The sequence below is a fragment of the Hyla sarda genome, chromosome 11 (genome assembly GCF_029499605.1).
Source record: "Hyla sarda isolate aHylSar1 chromosome 11, aHylSar1.hap1, whole genome shotgun sequence".
NCBI lineage: Eukaryota > Metazoa > Chordata > Amphibia > Anura > Hylidae > Hyla > Hyla sarda.
The window spans coordinates 77,884,867-77,905,606 of record NC_079199.1 but is presented as its reverse complement, the minus strand read 5'-3'; the positions used below and the strand labels follow the sequence as shown (position 1 = coordinate 77,905,606).

Sequence of the window (20,740 nt, the reverse complement as noted above, 5' to 3'; positions counted from 1 at the left end):
AGATTAAATTAAATTTTTCTTCTGCATATCATCCCCAGTCCAATGGACAAGTAGAAAGGATTAACCAGATCTTGGGTGATTATTTGCGACATTTTGTTTCCTCCCGCCAGGATGACTGGGCAGATCTCCTCCCATGGGCCGAATTCTCGTATAACTTCAGGGTCTCTGAGTCTTCCTCCAAATCCCCATTTTTCGTGGTGTACGGCCGTCACCCTCTTCCCCCCCTCCCTACTCCCTTGCCCTCTGGTCTGCCCGCTGTGGATGAAATTTCTCGTGACCTTTCCATCATATGGAGAGAGACCCAAAATTCTCTCTTACAGGCTTCATCACGCATGAAGAAGTTCGCGGATAAGAAAAGAAGAGCTCCCCCCGTTTTTTCCCCTGGAGACAAGGTATGGCTCTCCGCTAAATATGTCCGCTTCCGTGTCCCTAGCTACAAGTTGGGACCACGCTATCTTGGTCCTTTCAAAATTTTGTGTCAAATTAATCCTGTCTCTTATAAACTTCTTCTTCCTCCCTCTCTTCGTATCCCTAATGCCTTTCACGTCTCTCTTCTCAAACCACTCATCCTCAACCGTTTTTCTCCCAAATCTGTTCCTCCCACTCCTGTTTCTGGCTCCTCGGACATCTTCTCGGTCAAAGAAATTTTAGCTGCCAAAAAGGTCAGAGGGAAAAATTTTTTTTTAGTGGACTGGGAGGGTTGTGGTCCTGAAGAGAGATCCTGGGAACCTGAGGACAACATCCTAGACAAAAGTCTGCTCCTCAGGTTCTCAGGCTCCAAGAAGAGGGGGAGACCCAAGGGGGGGGGTACTGTTACGCCGAGCGCTCCGGGTCCCCGCTCCTCCCCGGAGCGCTCGCTTCACTCTCCCCGCGGCAGCGCTCCGGTCACGTCCTCTGACCCGGGGCGCTGCGATTCCGCTGCCAGCCGGGATGTGATTCGCGATGCGGGTAGCGCCCGCTCGCGATGCGCACCCCGGCTCCCCTACCTGACTCGCTCTCCGTCTGTTCTGTCCCGGCGCGCGCGGCCCCGCTCCCTAGGGCGCGCGCGCGCCGGGTCTCTGCGATTTAAAGGGCCACTGCGCCGCTGATTGGCGCAGTGGTCCCAATTAGTGTGTTCACCTGTGCACTTCCCTATATCACCTCACTTCCCCTGCACTCCCTTGCCGGATCTTGTTGCCTTAGTGCCAGTGAAAGCGTTCCTTGTGTGTTCCTTGCCTGTGTTTCCAGACCTTCTGCCGTTGCCCCTGACTACGATCCTTGCTGCCTGCCCCGACCTTCTGCTACGTCCGACCTTGCTTTTGCCTACTCCCTTGTACCGCGCCTATCTTCAGCAGCCAGAGAGGTGAGCCGTTGCTAGTGGATACGACCTGGTCACTACCGCCGCAGCAAGACCATCCCGCTTTGCGGCGGGCTCTGGTGAAAACCAGTAGTGGCTTAGAACCGGTCCACTAGCACGGTCCACGCCAATCCCTCTCTGGCACAGAGGATCCACTACCTGCCAGCCGGCATCGTGACAGCGACATAATAACAGTATGAGTGCATGGTTTGGGAAAATAGATGCAGAAGGACAAATGGATGAAAGGATGGCCGCATCTGGCAACTTTACTGTTTGCTTTTTTTCAATGCAAAGGAGGAGCGTATAATTATTAAAAATTGTATTTTTGGAGATAGACAGGCAGGCTGTAGGGGAGGAGGTAGGCCTGTATTTTGAACTTAAAAACTCAAATGGGTTTTTGGGTTCAAAATGTGTATTTTTCACTAATGCTGCTATCCTTTTATAATTTATAATGTTTGGGCCAGGTAGTCTAATTACTTGGCGACATAATAACAGTATGAGTGCATGGTTTGGGAAAATAGATGCAGAAGGACAAATGGATGAAAGGATGGCCGCATCTGGCAACTTTACTGTTTGCTTTTTTTCAATGCAAAGGAGGAGCGTATAATTATTAAAAAGGGTATTTTTGGAGATGGACAGGCAGGCTGTAGGGGAGGAGGTAGGCCTGTATTTTGAACTTAAAAACTCAAATGGGTTTTTGGGTTCAAAATGTGTTTTTTTTCACTAATGCTGCTATCCTTTTATAATCCATAATTTTTGGGCAGGGTAGTCTAATTACTTGGCGACATAATAACAGTATGAGTGCATGGTTTGGGAAAATAGATGCAGAAGGACAAATGGATTAAAGGATGGCCGCATCTGGCAACTTTACTGTTTGCTTTTTTTCAATGCAAAGGAGGAGCGTATAATTATTAAAAAGGGTATTTTTGGAGATGGACAGGCAGGCTGTAGGGGAGGAGGTAGGCCTGTATTTTGAACTTAAAAACTCAAATGGGTTTTTGGGTTCAAAATGTGTATTTTTCACTAATGCTGCTATCCTTTTATAATCCATAATTTTTGGGCAAGGTAGTCTAATTACTTGGCGACATAATAACAGGATGAGTGCATGGTTTGGGAAAATAGATGCAGAAGGACAAATGGATGAAAGGATGGCCGCATCTGGCAACTTTACTTTTTGCTTTTTTTCAATGCAAAGGAGGAGCGTATAATTATTAAAAAGGGTATTTTTGGAGATGGACAGGCAGGCTGTAGGGGAGGAGGTAGGCCTGTATTTTGAACTTAAAAACTCAAATGGGTTTTTGGGTTCAAAATGTGTATTTTTCCCTTATGCTGCTATCCTTTTATAATCCATCATTTTTGGGCCAGGTAGTCTAATTACTTGGCGACATAATAACAGTATGAGTGCGTGGTTTGGGAAAATAGATGCAGAAGGACAAATGGATGAAAGGATGGCCGCATCTGGCAACTTTACTGATTGCTTTTTTTCAATGCAAAGGAGGAGCGTATAATTATTAAAAAGGGTATTTTTGGAGATGGACAGGCAGGCTGTAGGGGAGGAGGTAGGCCTGTATTTTGAACTTAAAAACTCAAATGGGTTTTTGGGTTCAAAATGTGTATTTTTCCCTTATGCTGCTATCCTTTTATAATCCATAATTTTGGGGCCAGGTTGTCCGATAACTTGGCAAAGTGAAAACAGTATGAGTGTATGATGGTTTGGGAACATAGGTGTAGAAGCACAAATCGATGAAAGGATAGCAGCATATGGCAACTTAACGGTTTGTTTTTCCAAAGCAAATGAAGAGTGCATAATTATTAAAAAAGGGTATTTTTGGAGATGGACAGGCAGGCTGATGGGGAGGAGGTAGGCCTGTATTTTGAACTTAAAAACTCAAATGGGTTTTTGGGTTCAAAATATGTATTTTTCCCTTATGCTGCTATCCTTTTATAATCCATAATTTTTGGGCCAGGTAGTCTAATTACTTGGCGACATAATAACAGTATGAGTGCATGGTTTGGGAAAATAGATGCAGAAGGACAAATGGATGAAAGGATGGCCGCATCTGGCACCTTTACTGTTTGCTTTTTTTCAATGCAAAGGAGGAGCGTATAATTATTAAAAAGGGTATTTTTGGAGATGGACAGGCAGGCTGTAGGGGAGGAGGTAGAAAGAAAGAAAGAAGGGACAGCGGCACCCATTGCCGGCGCCACTTCCCTGTTGCCTCCCCCATCCCCGGTTGTATAATTACCTGTTGCTGGGGTCGGGTCAGCGCTGCTTCAGGACTCTGGGGTGCATCCCCTGCGTCGTTGCTATGCGCTGCATGGCGCGGCGCAATGACGAGTGACATCACTCGTCATTGCGTCTCGCAACGCATAGCAATGATGTAGGGGACGCACACCGGAGGCCTGAAGCAGCGCGGACCCGACCCCGGCAACAGGTAATTATACAACTAGGGATGGGGGAGGCAACGGGGAAGCGGCGACGGCAATGGGTGCCGCTGCCCCTTATCTCCCCCTGGCTATCGGTGCAGCTGCCCCATTGCCGACACCGCTTCTCTCCCCCTGGCTATCGGCGCTCGCAATGGGACAGCGGCACCGATAGCCAGGGGGAGAGAAGGGGCAGCGGCGCCGATAGCAGGGGGAGAGAAGAGGCGGTAGCAGGGCTCTAGACCCCAGGAAAGGCAGGGGGTGAGAAGCAGCCAGCGACGGCCTCTCTCCCCCTGCCTTTCCTGGGGGCTCTGTGGGGTGAGAAGGAGTGTATCGGGGTATACACATGCACACACACGCACCCTCATTTTATGAAGGATATTTGGGTAAAAAAATTATTTTACCCAAATATCCTTGATAAAATGAGGGTGTGTGTTATAGGCGGATGCGTGGTACACCCCGATAAATACGGTAATGTTCCCTTATGCTGCTACCCTTTTATAATCCATAATTTTTGGGCCAGGTAGTCTAATTACTTGGCGACATAATAACAGTATGAGTGCATGGTTTGGGAAAATAGATGCAGAAGGACAAATGGATGAAAGGATGGCTGTATCTGGCAACTTTACTGTTTGCTTTTTTTCAATGCAAAGGAGGAGCGTATAATTATTAAAAAGGGTATTTTTGGAGATGGACAGGCAGGCTGTAGGGGAGGAGGTAGGCCTGTATTTTGAACTTAAAAACTCAAATGGGTTTTTGGGTTCAAAATGTGTATTTTTCACTAATGCTGCTATCCTTTTATAATCCATAATTTTTGGGCAAGGTAGTCTAATTACTTGGTGACATAATAACAGTATGAGTGCATGGTTTGGGAAAATAGATGCAGAAGGACAAATGGATGAAAGGATGGCCGCATCTGGCAACTTTACTGTTTGCTTTTTTTCAATGCAAAGGAGGAGCGTATAATTATTAAAAAGGATATTTTTGGAGATGGACAGGTAGGCTATAGGGGAGGAGGTAGAAAGAAAGAAAGAAGGGGCAACGGCACCCATTGCCGGCGCCGCTTCCCTGTTGCCTCCCCCATCCCCGGTTGTATAATTACCTGTTGCTGGGGTCGGGTCAGCGCTGCTTCAGGACTCCGGGGTGCATCCCCTGCGTCGTTGCTATGCGCTGCATGGCGCGGCGCAATGACGAGTGACATCACTCGTCATTGCGTCTCGCAACGCATAGCAATGATGTAGGGGACGCACACCGGAGGCCTGAAGCAGCGCGGACCCGACCCCGGCAACAGGTAATTATACAACTAGGGATGGGGGAGGCAACGGGGAAGCGGCGACGGCAATGGGTGCCGCTGCCCCTTATCTCCCCCTGGCTATCGGTGCAGCTGCCCCATTGCCGACACCGCTTCTCTCCCCCTGGCTATCGGCGCTGGCAATGGGACAGCGGCACCGATAGCCAGGGGGAGAGAAGGGGCAGCGGCGCCGATAGCAGGGGGAGAGAAGAGGCGGTAGCAGGGCTCTAGACCCCAGGAAAGGCAGGGGGAGAGAAGCAGGCAGCGACGGCCTCTCTCCCCCTGGCTTTCCTGGGGGCTCTGTGGGGTGAGAAGCAGTGTATCGGGATATACACATGCACACACACGCACCCTCATTTTATGAAGAATATTTGGGTAAAAAAATTCTTTTACCCAAATATCCTTGATAAAATGAGGGTGTGTGTTAAAGGCGGAAAATAGATGCAGAAGGACAAATGGATGAAAGGATGGCCGCATATGGCAACTTTACTGTTTGCTTTTTTTCAATGCAAAGGAGAAGCTTATAATTATTAAAAAGGGTATTTTTGGAGATGGACAGGCAGGCTGTAGGGGAGGAGGTAGGCCTGTATTTTGAACTTAAAAACTCAAATGGGTTTTTGGGTTCAAAATGTGTATTTTTCCCTTATGCTGCTATCCTTTTATAATCCATAATTTTGGGGCCAAGTTGTCCGATAACTTGGCAAAGTTAAAACAGTATGAGTGTATGATGGTTTGGGAACATAGGTGTAGAAGCACAAATCGATGAAAGGATAGCAGCATATGGCAACTTAACTGTTTGTTTTTCCAAAGCAAATGAAGAGTGCATAATTATTAAAAAAGGGTATTTTTGGAGATGGACAGGCAGGCTGATGGGGAGGAGGTAGGCCTGTATTTTGAACTTAAAAACTCAAATGGGTTTTTGGGTTCAAAATATGTATTTTTCCCTTATGCTGCTATCCTTTTATAATCCATAATTTTTGGGCCAGGTAGTCTAATTACTTGGCGACATAATAACAGTATGAGTGCATGGTTTAGGAAAATAGATGCAGAAGGGCAAATGGATGAAAGGATGGCCGCATCTGGCATCTTTACTGTTTGCTTTTTTTCAATGCAAAGGAGGAGCGTATAATTATTAAAAAGGGTATTTTTGGAGATGGACAGGCAGGCTGTAGGGGAGGAGGTAGAAAGAAAGAAAGAAGGGGCAGCGGCACCCATTGCCGGCGCTGCTTCCCTGTTGCCTCCCCCATCCCCGGTTGTATAATTACCTGTTGCTGGGGTCGGGTCAGCGCTGCTTCAGGCCTCCGGAGTGCATCCCCTGCGTCAATGCTATGCGCTACATGGCGCGGCGCAATGACGAGTGACATCACTCGTCATTGCGTCTCGCAACGCATAGCAATGATGCAGGGGACACACACTGGAGGCCTGAAGCAGCGCGGACCCGACCCTGGCAACAGGTAATTATACAACTAGGGATGGGGGATGCAACGGGGCAGCGGCGACGGCAATGGGTGCCGCTGCCCCTTATCTCCCCCTGGCTATCGGTGCCGCTGCCCCATTGCCGGCGCCGCTTCTCTCCCCCTGGCTATCGGCGCTGGCAATGGGACAGCGGCACCGATAGCCAGGGGGAGAGAAAGGGGAGCGGCGCCGATAGCAGGGGGAGAGAAGCGGCGGTAGCAGGGCTCTAGACCCCAGGAAAGGCAGGGGGAGAGAAGCAGGCAGCGACGGCCTCTCTCCCCCTGCCTTTCCTGGGGGCTCTGTGGGGTGAGAAGCAGTGTATCAGGGTATACACATGCACACACGCACCCTCATTTTATGAAGGATATTTGGGTAAAAAACTTTTTTTACCCAAATATCCTTGGTAAAATGAGGGTGCGTGTTATAGGCCGGTTCGTTGTACACCCCGATAAATACGGTAATGTTCCCTTATGCTGCTACCCTTTTATAATCCATAATTTTTGGCCAGGTAGTCTAATTTCTTGGCGACATAATAACAGTATGAGTGCATGGTTTGGGAAAATAGATGCAGAAGGACAAATGGATGAAAGGATGGCCGCATCTGGGAACTTTACTGTTTGCTTTTTTTCAATGCAAAGGAGGAGCGTATAATTATTAAAAAGGGTATTTTTGGAGATGGACAGGTAGGCTGTAGGGGAGGAGGTAGGACTGTATTTTGAACTTAAAAACTCAAATGGGTTTTTGGGTTCAAAATGTGTATTTTTCACTAATGCTGCTATCCTTTTATAATCCATAATATTTGAACCAGGTAGTCTAATTACTTGGCGACATAATATTAGTATGAGTGCATGGTTTGGGAAAATAGATGCAGAAGGACAAATGGATGAAAGGATGGCCGCATCTGGGAACTTTATTGTTTGCTTTTTTTCAATGCAAAGGAGGAGCGTATAATTATTAAAAAGGGTATTTTTGGAGATGGACAGGCAGGCTGTAGGGGAGGAGGTAGGCCTGTATTTTGAACTTAAAAACTCAAATGGGTTTTTGGGTTCAAAATGTGTATTTTTCCCTTATGCTGCTATCCTTTTATAATCCATAATTTTGGGGCCAGGTTGTCCGATAACTTGGCAAAGTGAAAACAGCATGAGTGTATGATGGTTTGGGAACATAGGTGTAGAAGCACAAATCGATGAAAGGATAGCAGCATATGGCAACTTAACTGTTTGTTTTTCCAAAGCAAATGAAGAGTGCATAATTATTAAAAAAGGGTATTTTTGGAGATGGACAGGCAGGCTGAAGGGGAGGAGGTAGGCCTGTATTTTGAACTTAAAAACTCAAATGGGTTTTTGGGTTCAAAATGTGTATTTTTCCCTAATGCTGCCATCCTTTTATAATCCATAATTTTGGGGCCAGGTTGTCCGATAACTTGGCAGAGTGAAAACAGTATGAGTGTATGATGGTTACCCCTGCTATCGGCGCTGCTGCCCCTTCTCTCCCCCTGGCTATCAGTGCTGCTGCCCCATTGCCGGCGCCGATAGCCAGGGGGAGAGAAACGGCGCCGGCAATGGGGCAGCGGCGTCGACAGACAGGGGGAAAGAAGGGGCAGCGGCACCCATTGCCCCGTTGCCTCCCCCATCCCCGGTTGTATAATTACCTGTTGCTGGGGTCGGGTCAGCGCTGCTTCAGGCCTCCGGTGTGCATTCCCTGCGTCGTTGCTATGCTTTGCATGGCGCGGCGCAATGACGAGAGACGTCACTCGTCATTGCGTCTCGCAACGCATAGCAATGATGCAGGGGACGCACACCGGAGGCCTGAAGCAGCGCGGACCCGACCCCGGCAACAGATAATTATACAACTAGGGATGGGGGAGGCAACGGGGCAGCGGCGCCGGCAATGGGTGCCGCTGCCCCTTATCCCCCCCTGGCTATCGTTGCCGTTGCCCCATTGCCGGTTCCGCTTCTCTCCCCCTGGCTATCGGCGCTGGCAATGGGACAGCGGCACCGATAGCCAGGGGGAGAGAAGGGGCAGCGGCGCCGATAGTAGGGGGAGAGAAGCGGCGGTAGCAGGGCTCTAGACCCCAGGAAAGGCAGGGGGAGAGAAGCAGGCAGCGACGGCCTCTCTCCCCCTGCCTTTCCTGGGGGCTCTGTGGGGTGAGAAGCAGTGTATCGGGGTATACACATGCACACACACGCACCCTCATTTTATGAAGGATATTTGGGTAAAAAACTTTTTTTACCCAAATATCCTTGGTAAAATGAGGGTGCGTGTTATAGGCCGGTGCGTGGTACACCCCGATAAATACGGTAATTTTCCCTCATGCTGCTACCCTTTTATAATCCATAATTTTTGGGCCAGGTAGTCTAATAACTTGGCGACATAATGAGTGCATGGTTTGGGAAAATAGATGCAGAAGGACAAATGGATGAAAGGATGGCCGCATCTGGGAACTTTACTGTTTGCTTTTTTTCAATGCAAAGGAGGAGCGTATAATTATTAAAAAGGGTATTTTTGGAGATGGACAGGCAGGCTGTAGGGGAGGAGGTAGGCCTGTATTTTGAACTTAAAAACTCAAATGGGTTTTTGGGTTCAAAATGTGTATTTTTCACTAATGCTGCTATCTTTTTATAATCCATAATTTTTGGGCCAGGTAGTCTAATTACTTGGCGACATAATAACAGTATGAGTGCATGGTTTGGGAAAATAGATGCAGAAGGACAAATGGATGAAAGGATGGCCGCATCTGGCAACTTTACTGTTTCCTTTTTTTCAATGCAAAGGAGGAGCGTATAATTATTAAAAAGGGTATTTTTGGAGATGGACAGGCAGGCTGTAGGGGAGGAGGTAGACCTGTATTTTGAACTTAAAAACTCAAATGGGTTTTTGGGTTCAAAATCTGTATTTTTCCCTTATGCTGCTATCCTTTTATAATCCATAATTTTGGGACCAGGTTGTCCGATAACTTAGCAAAGTGAAAACAGTATGAGTGCATGGTTTGGGAACAAAGGTGTAGAAGCACAAATCGATGAAAGGATAGTTGCATATTGCAACTTAACTGTTTGTTTTTCCAAAGCAAAGAAGAGTGTATAATTATTAAAAAAGGTATCAGTATCTTTACAGTTCTCGGGTTTCCCGCGTGACTAGCGGCAGAATGTCTAAGAAAAGCGGTCTGAGTGTCGATGAAAAAAGAACGAAGATGATGGAAATATTTTTTGAAACTAAAGATGTATTCCAACTAAAGGATCTGGAGAAAATTGCCCCAAAGCAGAAGGGAGATGGACAGGCAGGCTGAAGGGGAGGAGGTAGGCCTGTATTTTAAACTTAATAACTCAAATGGGTTTTCGGGTTCAAAATGTGTATTTTTCCCTTATGCTGCTATCCTTTTATAATCCATAATTTGGGGCCAGGTTGTCCAATAACTTGTCAAAGTGAAAACAGTATGAGTGTATGATGGTTTCGGAACATAGGTGTAGTAGCACAGATCGATGAAAGGATAGCAGCATATGGCAACTTAACTGTTTATTAGTTTAACCAAAGCAAAAGAAGAGCGTATAATTGTTAAAAAAGGTATATTTGGAGATGGACAGGCAGGCTGTAGGGGAGGAGGTAGGCCTGTATTTTGAACGTAATAACTCAAATGGTTTTTCGGTTCAAAATGTGTACCGTATTTATCGGCGTATAACACACATTTTTTAGGCTGAAATTTTTAGCCTAAAGTCTATCTGCGTGTTATACGCCGATAAGCCGCTGCAGTTCAGTGATTTAAAGCGGGCGCTTTAAATGATGGAATTGCAGCGGCTTTTGCAGGTGCAGAGACCCTGCTATCGGCGCCGCTGCCCCTTCTCTCCCCCTGGCTATCGGTGCCGCTGTCCCATTGCCGGCGCCGATAGCCAGGGGGAGAGAAGCGGTGCCGGCAATGAGGCAGCGGCGCCGACAGACAGGGGGAGAAAAGGGGCAGCAGCACCCATTGCCAGCGCCGCTGCATCGTTGCCTCCCCCATCCCCGGTTGTATAATTACCTGTTGCTGGGGTCGGGTCAGGGCTGCTTCAGGCCTCCGGTGTGCATAACCTGCGTCGTTGCTGCGCGTTGCATGGCGCGGCGCAATGACGAGTGACGTCACTCGTCATTGCGTCTCGCAGCGCATAGCAATGACGCAGGGGACACACACCGGAGGCCTGAAGCAGCGTGGACCTGACCCTGGAAACAGGTAATTACACAACCAGGGATGGGGAAGGCAACAGGGCAGCGGCGCCGGCAATGGGTGCCACTGCCCCTTCTTTCCCCCTGGCTATCGGTGCCGCTGCCCCATTGCCGGAGCCGCTTCTCTCCCCTGGCTATCGGCGCAGGCAATGGGGCAGCGGCACCGATAGCCAGGGGGAGAGAAGGGGCAGCGGCGCCGATAGCAGGGGGAGAGAAGCGGCAGTAGCAGGGCTCTAGACCCCAGGAAAGGCAGGGGGAGAGAAGCGGGCAGCGACGGCCTCTCTCCCCCTGCCTTTCCTGGGGGCTTCTGTGGGGTCAGAAACAGTGTATCGGGGTATACACAAGCACCCTCATTTTATGAAGGATATTTGGGTAAAAAACTTTATTTTACCCAAATATCCTTGGTATAATGAGGGTGCGTGTTATAGGCCGGTGTGTGGTATACCCCGATAAATACGGTAATTTCCCCTTATGCTGCTACCCTTTTATAATCCATAATTTTTGGGCCAGGTAGTCTAATAACTTGGCGACATGATAACAGTATGAGTGCATAGTTTGGGAAAATAGGTGCAGAAGGACAAATGGATGAAAGGATGGCCGCATCTGGCCACTTTACTGTTTGCTTTTTTAAATGCAAAGGAGGAGCGTATAATTATTAAAAAGGTTATTTTTGGAGATGGACAGGCAGGCTGAAGGGGAGGAGGTAGGCCTGTATTTTGAACTTAAAAACTCAAATGGTTTTTGGGTTCAAAATGTGTATTTTACCCTTATGCTGCTATCCTTTGATAGTCTATAATTTTGGGGCCAGGTTGTCCGATAACTTGGCAAAATGAGAACAGTATGAGTGCATGGTTTGGGAAAATAGGTGCAGAAGGACCAATAGATGAAAGGATGGCTGCATGTGGCAACTTTACTGTTTGCTTTTTTTTCAATGCAAAGGAGGAGTGTATTATTATTATTAAAAAGGGTATATTTGGAGATGGACAGGCAGCTTGAAGGGGAGGACGTAGGCCTGTATTTTGAATGGGTTTTTCGGTTCAAAATGTGTATTTTTCCCTTATGCTGCTATCCTTCTATAATCTATAATTTTGGGCCAGGTTGTCCGATAACTTGGCAAAGTGAGAAGAGCATTAGTGTATCCCAACCTCATATCCTGTCCTCATATCCATCCTCTTATCACAACCTATTATCCTGTCCTCATATCCCGACCTCACATCCCGTCCTCACATCTTGTCTTCATATCCCTACCTCATATCCCGACCTTATATCCCATCCTCTTATCCTGTCCTCATATCCCGACCTCATATCCTGTCTTCATATCCCATTCTCATATCCCGACCTCGTATGCCATCCTCATATGCTGTCCTCCTATCCAGACCTAATATCCCGTCCTCCTATCCCATCCTCATATCCCGTCCTTATCTCCCATCCTCCTATCCCGTCCTCATATTTCATTCTCATATTTTGTCCTCATATCTCAACCTCATATCCCATCCTTATATCCTGTCCTCATATTCCCACCTCCTATCTTGACCTCATATCCCATTCTCATATCCCGTCCTCACATCCCATCCTCATATCCCGACCTCATATCCTGTCCTCATATCCCTTCCTCATATCACAACCTCATATCCCGTCCTTATGTCCCATCCTCATATCCTGTCCTCATATGCTATCCTCATATCCCATCCTCATATGCTGACCTCATATCCCGTCCTTATGTCCCAACCTCATATCCCGTCCTCATATCCCGACTTCATATCCTGTCCTCATATCCCGACCTTATATGCTATCCTCATATCCCATCCTCAAATCCTGTCCTCATATCTCGACCTCCTATCCCGTCCTCATATTCCATTCTCTTATTCTGTCCTCATATCTCAACCTCATATCCCATCCTTATATCCTGTCCTCATATTCCCACCTCCTATCTGACCTCATATCCCGTCCTTATGTAAAAAAAAACTCATACCCTGTCCTCATATCCCGACTTCATATCCTGTCCTCATATCCCGACCTTATATGCTATCCTCATATCCCATCCTCAAATCCTGTCCTCATATCTCTAACCTCCTATCCCGTCCTCATATTCCATTCTCATATTCTGTCCTCATATCCCAACCTTATATCCCATCCTCATATCCTGTCCCCATTTCCCGTCTTTGTATCCCGACCTCATATACCATCCTTATATCCCATCCTCATACCCTGTCCTCATATGCCGACCTCATATCCCTTCCTTATGTCCCATCCTCATATCCTGTCCTCAGATGGGACTGATTTGTAATGAAGATATTGTAAGCTGAAAATAGAAGGGGACGTGGCTTTGTGGGACTGGGCGTGATTTGCAAGCCAGACCGATGCACAATAAGGGTAGATAATATAAGTAGTGGGGCTTAAAATGTGGGCTTGTCTATGTGAGATGGGGTATGGCTTGCAAGCCGGATTGACACATTCACCAGGAGATGCAGAACGGAGCTTGTGGAGTAAGGTACTGGAAGTTCCATATACTTGCATGGGACTTGAAACAAAAACCCATCTTTTATATAAGGGTGTATGTAAGGGTTAACTTAACTATCATATCTTTTTATTTGACATACAAGTAATATGTGTACCAGGTATTATTTAAATATCTTCAGCTGTACGGAAGTTATATGGGAATACATTTCCCAATGATTTGCATGGGACTTTAATGCAGCCCATTTTCACCTCTAGGACGAAGCCCTTTTTTGCAAATCTGACCACTGTCACTTTAAACATTAATAACTCTGGAATGCTTTTACTTATCATTCTGATTCTGAGATTGTTTTTTCGTGACATATTCTACTTTAGCATAGTGGTAAATTTTTGTGGTAACTTGCAACCTTTCTTGGTGAAAAATCCCCAAATTTGATGAAAAAAATTTAAATTTTGCATTTTTCTAACTTTGAAGCTCTCTGCTTGTAAGGAAAATCCGTGAGGGGTGTAGTTTCCAAAATGGGGTCACATGTGGGTGTGTTTTGTCAGAACCGCTGTAACAATCAGCCACCCCTGTGCAAATCGCCTCAAATGTACATGGCGCACTCTCCCTTCTGGGCCTTGTTGTGCGCCCCCAGAGCACTTTGTGCCCACATATGGGGTATCTGCGTAGTCGGGAGAAATTGCATTACAAATTTTGGGGGTCTTTTTTCCCTTTTACCTCTTGTGAAAATGAAAAGTATAGGGCAACACCAGCATGTCAGTGTAAAAAATTTATTTTTTTACACTAACATGCTGGTGTAGACCCCAACTTCACCTTTTCATAAGGGGTTAAAGAAGAAAAAGCCCCCCAAAATTTGTAAGGCAATTTCTCCCGAGTACGGCGATACCCCATATGTGTCCCAAAACTGTTGCCCTGAAATACGACAGGGCTCCAAAGTGAGAGAGCGCCATGCGCATTTGAGGCCTGAATTAGGGATTTGCATAGGGGTATTCTATGCCAATGATTCCCTAACAGGGTGCTTCCAGCTGTTGCAAAACTCCCAGCATGCCTGGACAGTCAATGGCTGTCCGGCAATACTGGGAGTTATTATTTTGCAACAGCTGGAGGCTCCGTTTTGGAAACAGTAGCGTACCAGACGTTTTTCATTTTTTGGGGGGAGGGGGGCTGTGTAGGGGTATGTGTATATGTAGTGTTTTTTACTTTTTATTTTAGGTTAGTGTTAGTGTAGTGTAGTGTTTTTAGGGTACAGTCACATGGGCAGAGGTTCACAGCAAGTTTGCCGCTGGAAGTTTGAGCTGCAGCGCAAAATTTGCGCCATCTCAAACTTGCAGCACTCACTGTAAACCTCCGCCCATGTGAGTGTACCCTGTACATTCACATTGGGGGGGGGGGGGGGGGTCAAACATCCAGCTGTTGCAAACTCCGAGCATGCCCTTTGGCTGTCCGTGCCTGCTGGGAGTTGTAGTTTTGCAACAGCTGGAGGAACGCTGGTTTGGAAACACTAAGTTAAGTAATAAACTTTCAAGTGTTTTGCAACCAAACTTAGTGTTTCCAAACCAGTGTGCCTCCAGCTGTTGCAAAACTACAACTCCCAGCATGCATGGTCTGTTAGTGCATGCTGGAAGTTATAGTTTTGCAACAATTGCAACAGCTGGAGGCACTGAGGTAGGAAACTGACAATGTTTCCCAACTAGTGTGCCTCCAGTTGTTGCAAAACTACAACTCCCAGCATGTCCAGACTGCCCAGGCATGCTGGAAGTTGTAGTTCGGCAATATCTGAAGGATCAGATGTTGCCGAACTACAACTTCCAGCATGCTTGGGCAGTCTGGGCATGCTGGGAGTTGTAGTTTTGCAACATCTGGAGGTCCACAGTTTGGAGACCACTGTATAATGGTCTCCAATCTGTGCTCTTCCAGATGTTAGAGAACTACAACTCCCAGCATGCCTGGACAGACTGAGCATGCTGAGATTTGTAGTTTTGCAACATCTGGAAGAGCACAGATTGGAGACCATTATACAGTGGTCTCCAAACTGTGGACCTCCAGATGTTGCAAAACTACAACTCCCAGCATGCCCAGAAAGCCAAAGGCTGTCTGGGCATGCTGGGAGTTGCAGTTTTGAAACTCTCAGAGGCAGCAGTGAGATCGCTTTACGGCGATCTCACTGCTGCCAATGAAGATGCCGCCCTGCTGCCGGAAACTCACCTCCAGGACGCAGCGCAGCCAGGACCGCATGGAGGACGCCGGGACCGCCGGGACCGCTCGGGACACCGCTCGGACGGGTAAGTGACGCCGGGGGACGGGTCAGGGACACTTAGCAGAGCGGTGTGTGTCCCGATCCCCGTGATCGGGACTCACACACCGCGCTGCTAAGTATTTTCATAGCGAAACGCTTCTATCAGCTAGTCAGATTTGACCAGCTGATAGCAGCGATCGCTGGGGGGGGGGTGGGGGATGAAACCCCCCGTGGTCGCACGGTAAGATGGCTGGCTATCAGTGATAGCCACCATCTTTCCAGGCGCTGCGGGGTGCCGCGAGTAGCGGCAGTAATGTTCATGACGTACCTGTATGTCATGGGTCGGGAACACCTTGCCACCCATGACGTACAGGTATGTCATAGGTCGGGAAGGGGTTAAAGTCCCATACAAGTCTATGGAAAATATATGTTACTGCATAACTTTCCAAAATGGCTTGAGATATTTCGATAATACTTGGTCACGTGTTACTTTTATGACCACTTAAACTATAGGATAGTTAATTTATCCCTTAACTACCCCCATTTGTCAGGGTCGGGGTTTTTGTTTAAAGTCCCATGCAAATCATTGGGAAATGTATGTTCCGACATAACTTCCGTACAGCTGGAGATATTTCAATAATACCTGGTACACATATTACTTATATGTCAAATGAAAAGATATGATAGTTAAATTAACCCTTACATACACCCTTTTTTTTAAAATAAAAGATGGGTTTTTGTTTTAAGACCCATTCAAGTATATGGGACTTCCAGTACCTTACTCCACAAGCTCCGTTCTGCATCTCCTGGTGAATGTGTCAATCTGGCTTGCAAGCCATACCCTATCTCACATAGACAAGCCCACATTTTAAGCCCCACTCCTTATATTATCTACCCTTTTATGTGCATCGGTCTGGCTTGCAAATCATGCCCAGTCCCACAAAGCCATGTCCCCTTCTATTTTCAGCTTACAATATCTTCATCACAAATCAGTCCCATCTGAGGATAGGATATGAGGATGGGATATAAGGTCGGGATATGAGGATGGGATATGAGAATGAAATATGAGGACGGGATAGGAGGATGGGACATAAGGACGGGATATGAGGTTGTGATATGAGGATGGGATATGAGGACTGGATTGGAGGACGGGATATTAGGTCTGGATAGGAGGACAGCATATGAGGATTGCCTATGAGGTCGGGATATGAGAATGGGATATGAGGACAGGATATGAGGTCGGGATATGAGGACAGGATAAGAGGAGGGGATATAAGGTCGGGATATGAGGTAGGGATATGAGGACAAGATGTGAGGACGGGATGTGAGGTCGAGATATGAGGACAGGATATTAGGTCGTGATAAGAGGATGGATATGAGGACAGAATATGAGGTTGGGATACACTAATACTGTTCTCACTTTGCCAAGTTATCGGACAACCTGGCCCCAAAATGATAAAAGGATAGCAGCATAAGGGAAAAATACACATTTTGAACCCAAAAACTAGGAATCGACCGATATCGTTTTTTTAGGGCCGATACCGATAATCGGTGGAGGTTAGGGCCGATACCAGAATATCGGTATAAGTTATTGGCTATTTATCCCCCCTCGACACCGCTGCAGGTCATTGATTTAAAGCGGGCGCTTTAAATCAATGCACTGCAGTGGCTTTTGCGGTGCCATAGGCCGCCGCCACCCGCTTCTCTCCCCCTACCTGTCAGGGTGGTCCGGGCCATCCATCCTTCCTGTAGTGTCCGGTGTGAGGTGGTTTTTTGCGCCCCCGTAGATCCATGCGTCCGCTCCTCCCCCAGCTCTCCAAACATTTCCGAAGCTAGAACTGGGGGAGGGCAGAGCAAGGGGAGGGAGGAGGTTTACGCCCCCTCCCTCATCTCCCCTCACTGAGCTCGGCTGGACGCAGATCTCTACGGCACGCCCCCTCCCTGAGTACATAGATCTCCACGGCAGGTCCCCTCCCTCATCTCCCCGAGCTGAGGACGTAGAGCAGTGCTCCCAATGTGCTCTATGTGTAAAGGGGGACATGCTGCACGGGCTAAAGGGGGACATACTGCACGGGCTAAAGGGGGATATACTGCATGGGCTAAAGGGGACATACTGTATGGGCTAAAGGGGACATACTGTATGGGCTAAAGGGGGACATACTGCATGGGCTAAAGGGGACATACTGCATGGGCTAAAGGGGACATACTGCATGGGCTAAAGGGGACATACTGTATGGGCTAAAGGGGGACATACTGTTCAGGCTAAATGTTCCCCTTTAGCCCGTGCAGTATGTCCCCTTTTAGCCCATACAGTATGTCCCCCTTTAGCCCATACTGTATGTCCCCCTTTAGCCCGTACAGTATGTCCCCCTTTAGCCCATACAGTATGTCCCCCTTTAGCCCATACAGTATGTCCCCCTTTAGCCCGTACAGTATGTCCCCCTTTAGCCCATACAGTATGTCCCCCTTTAGCCCGTACAGTATGTCCCCCTTTAGCCCGTGCAGTATGTCCCCCTTTAGCCCATACAGTATGTCCCCCTTTAGCCCATACAGTATGTCCCCCTTTACACATAGAGCTCATTGGGAGCACTGCTCTATGTCCTCAGCTCGGGGAGATGAGGGAGGGGACCTGCCGTGGAGATTTACGTCCTCAGGGAGGGAAGATGAGGGAGGGGACCTGCCGTGGAGATCTATGTCCTCAGGGAGGGGGCGTGCCGTAGAGATCTGCGCCCAGCCGAGCTCAGGGAGTTGAGGGAGGGGGAGTGAACCTCCTCCCTCCCCTTGCTCTGCCCTCCCCCAGTTCTAGCTTCGGAAATGTTCGGAGAGCTGGGGGAGGAGCGGACGCATCGATCTACGGGGGCGCAAAAAACCACCTCACACCGGCGGCATTCCGGGTGGAGGGTGAACCGGTCCGGGCTGTCCTTCTCCGGCGGTCATCTTCTCCACTTCGGGCAGGCTCCGGCCTAGTACGCTGCATAGACGCCGCTGCGCAGTGACGCCCGTGCGCAGCGACGCACCTGACTTCACGGCGTAGCGGCGTCTATGCAGCTACTAGGCCGGAGCCTGCCCGGAGTGGAGAAGATGACCGCCGGAGAAGAAGGACAGCCCGGACCGGTTCACCCTTCACCCGGAACGCCACCGGACACTACAGGAACGATGGTTGGCCCGGACCACCACCATTACAGGTAAGTTGAATTTTTTTAATTGACTCGGAGGGTGGGGGAGGGGCCCAACCAGTATAGCGGTATGGGCTAAAATCCATACCGGTATACCGCCCAGCATCACGGTGGGGGTGAGACGTGGTGCGGTGGGTCGGGGGGTGGTCGCGGTGCGGTGGGTCGGGGGGGCATTCGCTGTGCGGCGGGTCGGGGGGGGGGTGATGGTCGCGGTGCGGTTGGGGCGGCGCGGGGACGGGGCATTATCGGCTTATCGGCAAGGTATCGGCAAAATCGTGAATATCGGCTGATAATATCGGCCATACCGATAATCGATCGATCCCTACCAAAAACCCATTCAAAATACAGGCCTACGTCCTCCCCTTCAACCTGCCTGTCCATCTCCAAATATACACTTTTTAATGATAATAATACGCTCCTCCTTTGCATTGAAAAAAAGCAAACAGTAAAGTTGCCACATGCAGCCATCCTTTCATCCATTTGTCCTTCTCCATCTATTTTCCCAAAACATGCACTCATACTGTTCTCATTTTGCCAAGTTATCGGACAACCTGGCCCCAAAATTATGGACTATCAAAGGATAGCAGCATAAGGGAAAAATACACATTTTGAACCCAAAAACCCATTTGAGTTTTTAAGTTCAAAATACAGGCCTACCTCCTCCCCTACAGCCTGCCTGTCCATCTCCAAAAATAGCCTTTTAACAATTATATGCTCCTCTTTAGCTTTGAAAAAAGGCAAACAGTAAAGTTGCCATATGCTGCTATCCTTTCATCCATTTGTCCTTTTACACCTATTTTCCCAAACCATCATACACTCATACTGTTATCTTGTCGCCAAGTTATCGTACTACCTGGCCCAAAAATGATGGATTATAAGAGGGTAGCAGCATAAGGGAAAATTACACATTTTCAAACCGAAAAACCCATGAGGGTTTTCAGGTTCATAATGCAGGTCAGTAAAGTTGCCATATGCTGCCATCCTTTCATTTATTTGTCGGCACTGGTTTAACCAGTTGAAGACGTAGGGTGTACAGGTACGCTCCCATTCCTGGAAATGTCCACTAACCCCACAATGAGTAAAGCGGTGAATGCGTTCCATTCATTACAGGAAAAATTGTGTCTATATTCCCGCAAGATTGTCAACGCGACCTGGCTGATTACCATGGCAACAGAAAGCCAGTGGATAGCTTCCTATCTTCTCAGTATGGAAGCCTGTAAGGTCCAGTCCTAGCCTGAATTGTACAGGTGAACTGTCATAGCAGTTATACTATACTGCAGTTAAGTTGTACTGCAGTATAGTTTAACCCCTTAAGGACTGAGCCCTTTTTCACCTTAAGGACTCGGCCATTTTTTGCAAATCTGACCACTGTCACTTTAAACATTAATAACTATGGAATGCTTTTAGTTATCATTCTGATTCCGAGATTGTTTTTTCGTGACATATTCTACTTTAACGTAGTGGTAAAAATTTTTGGTAACTTGCATCCTTTCTTGGTGAAAAATCCCAAAATTTCATGAAAAATTTGAAAATTTTGCATTTTTCTAACTTTGAAGCTCTCTGCTTGTAAGGAAAATGGATATTCCAAATAATTTTTTTTTTTATTCACATATACAATATGTCTACTTTATATTTGCATCATAAAATTGATGAGTTTTTACTTTTGGAAGACACCAGAGGGCTTCAAAGTTCAGCAGCAATTTTCAAATTTTTCACAAAATTTTGAAACTCGCTTTTTTTCAGGGACCAGTTCAGGTTTGAAGTGGATTTGAAGGGTCTTCATATTAGAAATACCCCATAAATGACCCCATTATAAAAACTGCACCCCCCAAAGTATTCAAAATGACATTCAGTCAGCGTTTTAACCCTTTACGGGTTTCACAGGAATAGCAGCAAAGTGAAGGAGAAAATTCACAATCTTCATTTTTTACACTCGCATGTTCTTGTAGACCCAATTTTTGAATTTTTGCAAGGGGTAAAAAGGAGAAAATTTTTACTTCTATTTGAAACCCAATTTCTCTCGAGTAAGCACATACCTCATATGTCTATGTAAAGTGTTCGGTGGGCGCAGTAGAGGGCTCAGAAGGGAAGGAGCGTCAAATGGTTTTTGGGGGGCATGTCACATTTAGGAAGCCCCTATGGTGCCAGAACAGCAAAAACCCCCACA

At 47.4% G+C, this 20,740-nt stretch overlaps 1 protein-coding gene across 3 annotated transcripts in view; it reads left to right on the top strand.

The window, feature by feature from the left end:
* Window positions 1-20,740, top strand: part of LOC130295874 (uncharacterized) — a 464,016-nt gene that overhangs the window by 335,586 nt on the left and 107,690 nt on the right. Inside the window, exon 4 of one of the 3 annotated variants that reach the window (XM_056547151.1) lies at window positions 9,610-9,802. The exons of the other annotated variants lie outside the window; for them this stretch is intronic. Coding sequence (XP_056403126.1) covers window positions 9,776-9,802 — 27 coding nt within the window. The 5' untranslated portion in view covers window positions 9,610-9,775. The remainder of the gene's footprint in view (window positions 1-9,609; window positions 9,803-20,740) is intronic. 3 annotated transcript variants of the gene reach the window in all.